Source organism: Arachis duranensis, chromosome 1 (genome assembly GCF_000817695.3).
Source record: "Arachis duranensis cultivar V14167 chromosome 1, aradu.V14167.gnm2.J7QH, whole genome shotgun sequence".
In the NCBI taxonomy this organism is placed as follows: Eukaryota; Viridiplantae; Streptophyta; class Magnoliopsida; order Fabales; family Fabaceae; genus Arachis; species Arachis duranensis.
In genome coordinates, this window is record NC_029772.3 from 42,682,388 (window position 1) to 42,683,349 (window position 962).

Sequence of the window (962 nt, forward strand, 5' to 3'; positions counted from 1 at the left end):
GTTTTCCTTGATTGGTTAGAGCTAGCAATGCGTTTTGGGAGCGGGTATAATTCTAACTAAATGTCCTTTTGGTGGAACACCAAACTTAGAATTACACTGTCTCCTTTGATTGTTCTGGTGTGAAACACCAAACTTAGCTCCTTGCAATACAGGGGAAACAACTTGTGATCTTTATTGAAATGAAGATAAAAATGAACTACCTGAGGTTAGGTTGCCTCCCAACAAAGCGCTTTTTTATCGTCACTAGCTCGACGAGTCCTCACTTACTTGAGATGGTATTTCATCCTGGGGTTTTCCCCCATGTTGCCCAGATAATGCTTGAGTCTTTGTCCATTCACTGTAAAAGTCTTTTCTGAAACTTCATCCATGACTTCTACGTGTCCATACGGCGAGACCTTTGTGACAAGAAAGGGTCCGGACCACCTTGATTTGAGTTTTCCTGGGAACAGTCTTAGTTTGGAATTGTATAGGAGCACTCGCTGCCCCCTTTTGAAACTCCTGGGTGCAAGATGTGAGTCATGTCTTCTCTTTGCCTTCTCCTTATACATCTTGGTATTTTCATAGGCTTGTGACCTGAATTCCTCCATCTCTTGCAACTGTAAGATTCTCTTTGCACCAGCAGCAATGCTGTCAAAATTTAGTATCTTGATAGCCCATAGAGCCTTGTGTTCTAGCTCCAGTGGTAAGTGACAAGCTTTATCATACACCAGCTGATATGGGGACATTCCAAGTGGTGTTTTGAATGCTGTTCTGTACGCCCAAAGAGCATCATCCAACTTCTTTGACTAATCCTTTCTTGATGCACCCACAGTCTTTTCCAGAATCCTCTTTAGTTCTCTGTTGGATATCTCAGTTTGTCCACTTGTTTGGGGGTGGTAAGGTGTGGCTACCTTGTGTTTTACCCCATATCGTAGGAGAAGAGCCTCTAATGGTCTGTTACAAAAGTGGCTCCCTCCATCACT

General features: G+C 43.1%; 1 protein-coding gene across 1 annotated transcript; it reads right to left on the bottom strand.

The window, feature by feature from the left end:
• Positions 1-263: 263 nt before the first annotated feature.
• Positions 264-725, bottom strand: LOC107487328 (uncharacterized). The gene has a single exon (XM_016107949.1). It carries the CDS (start codon positions 723-725, stop codon positions 264-266), a length of 462 nt encoding a protein of 153 aa, XP_015963435.1.
• Positions 726-962: the final 237 nt, after the last annotated feature.

Coding starts and splice junctions, on each gene's coding strand:
- LOC107487328 (XM_016107949.1), bottom strand. CDS start 725: ATGTCCCCATATCAGCTGGTGTATGATAAAGCTTGTCACTTACCACTG.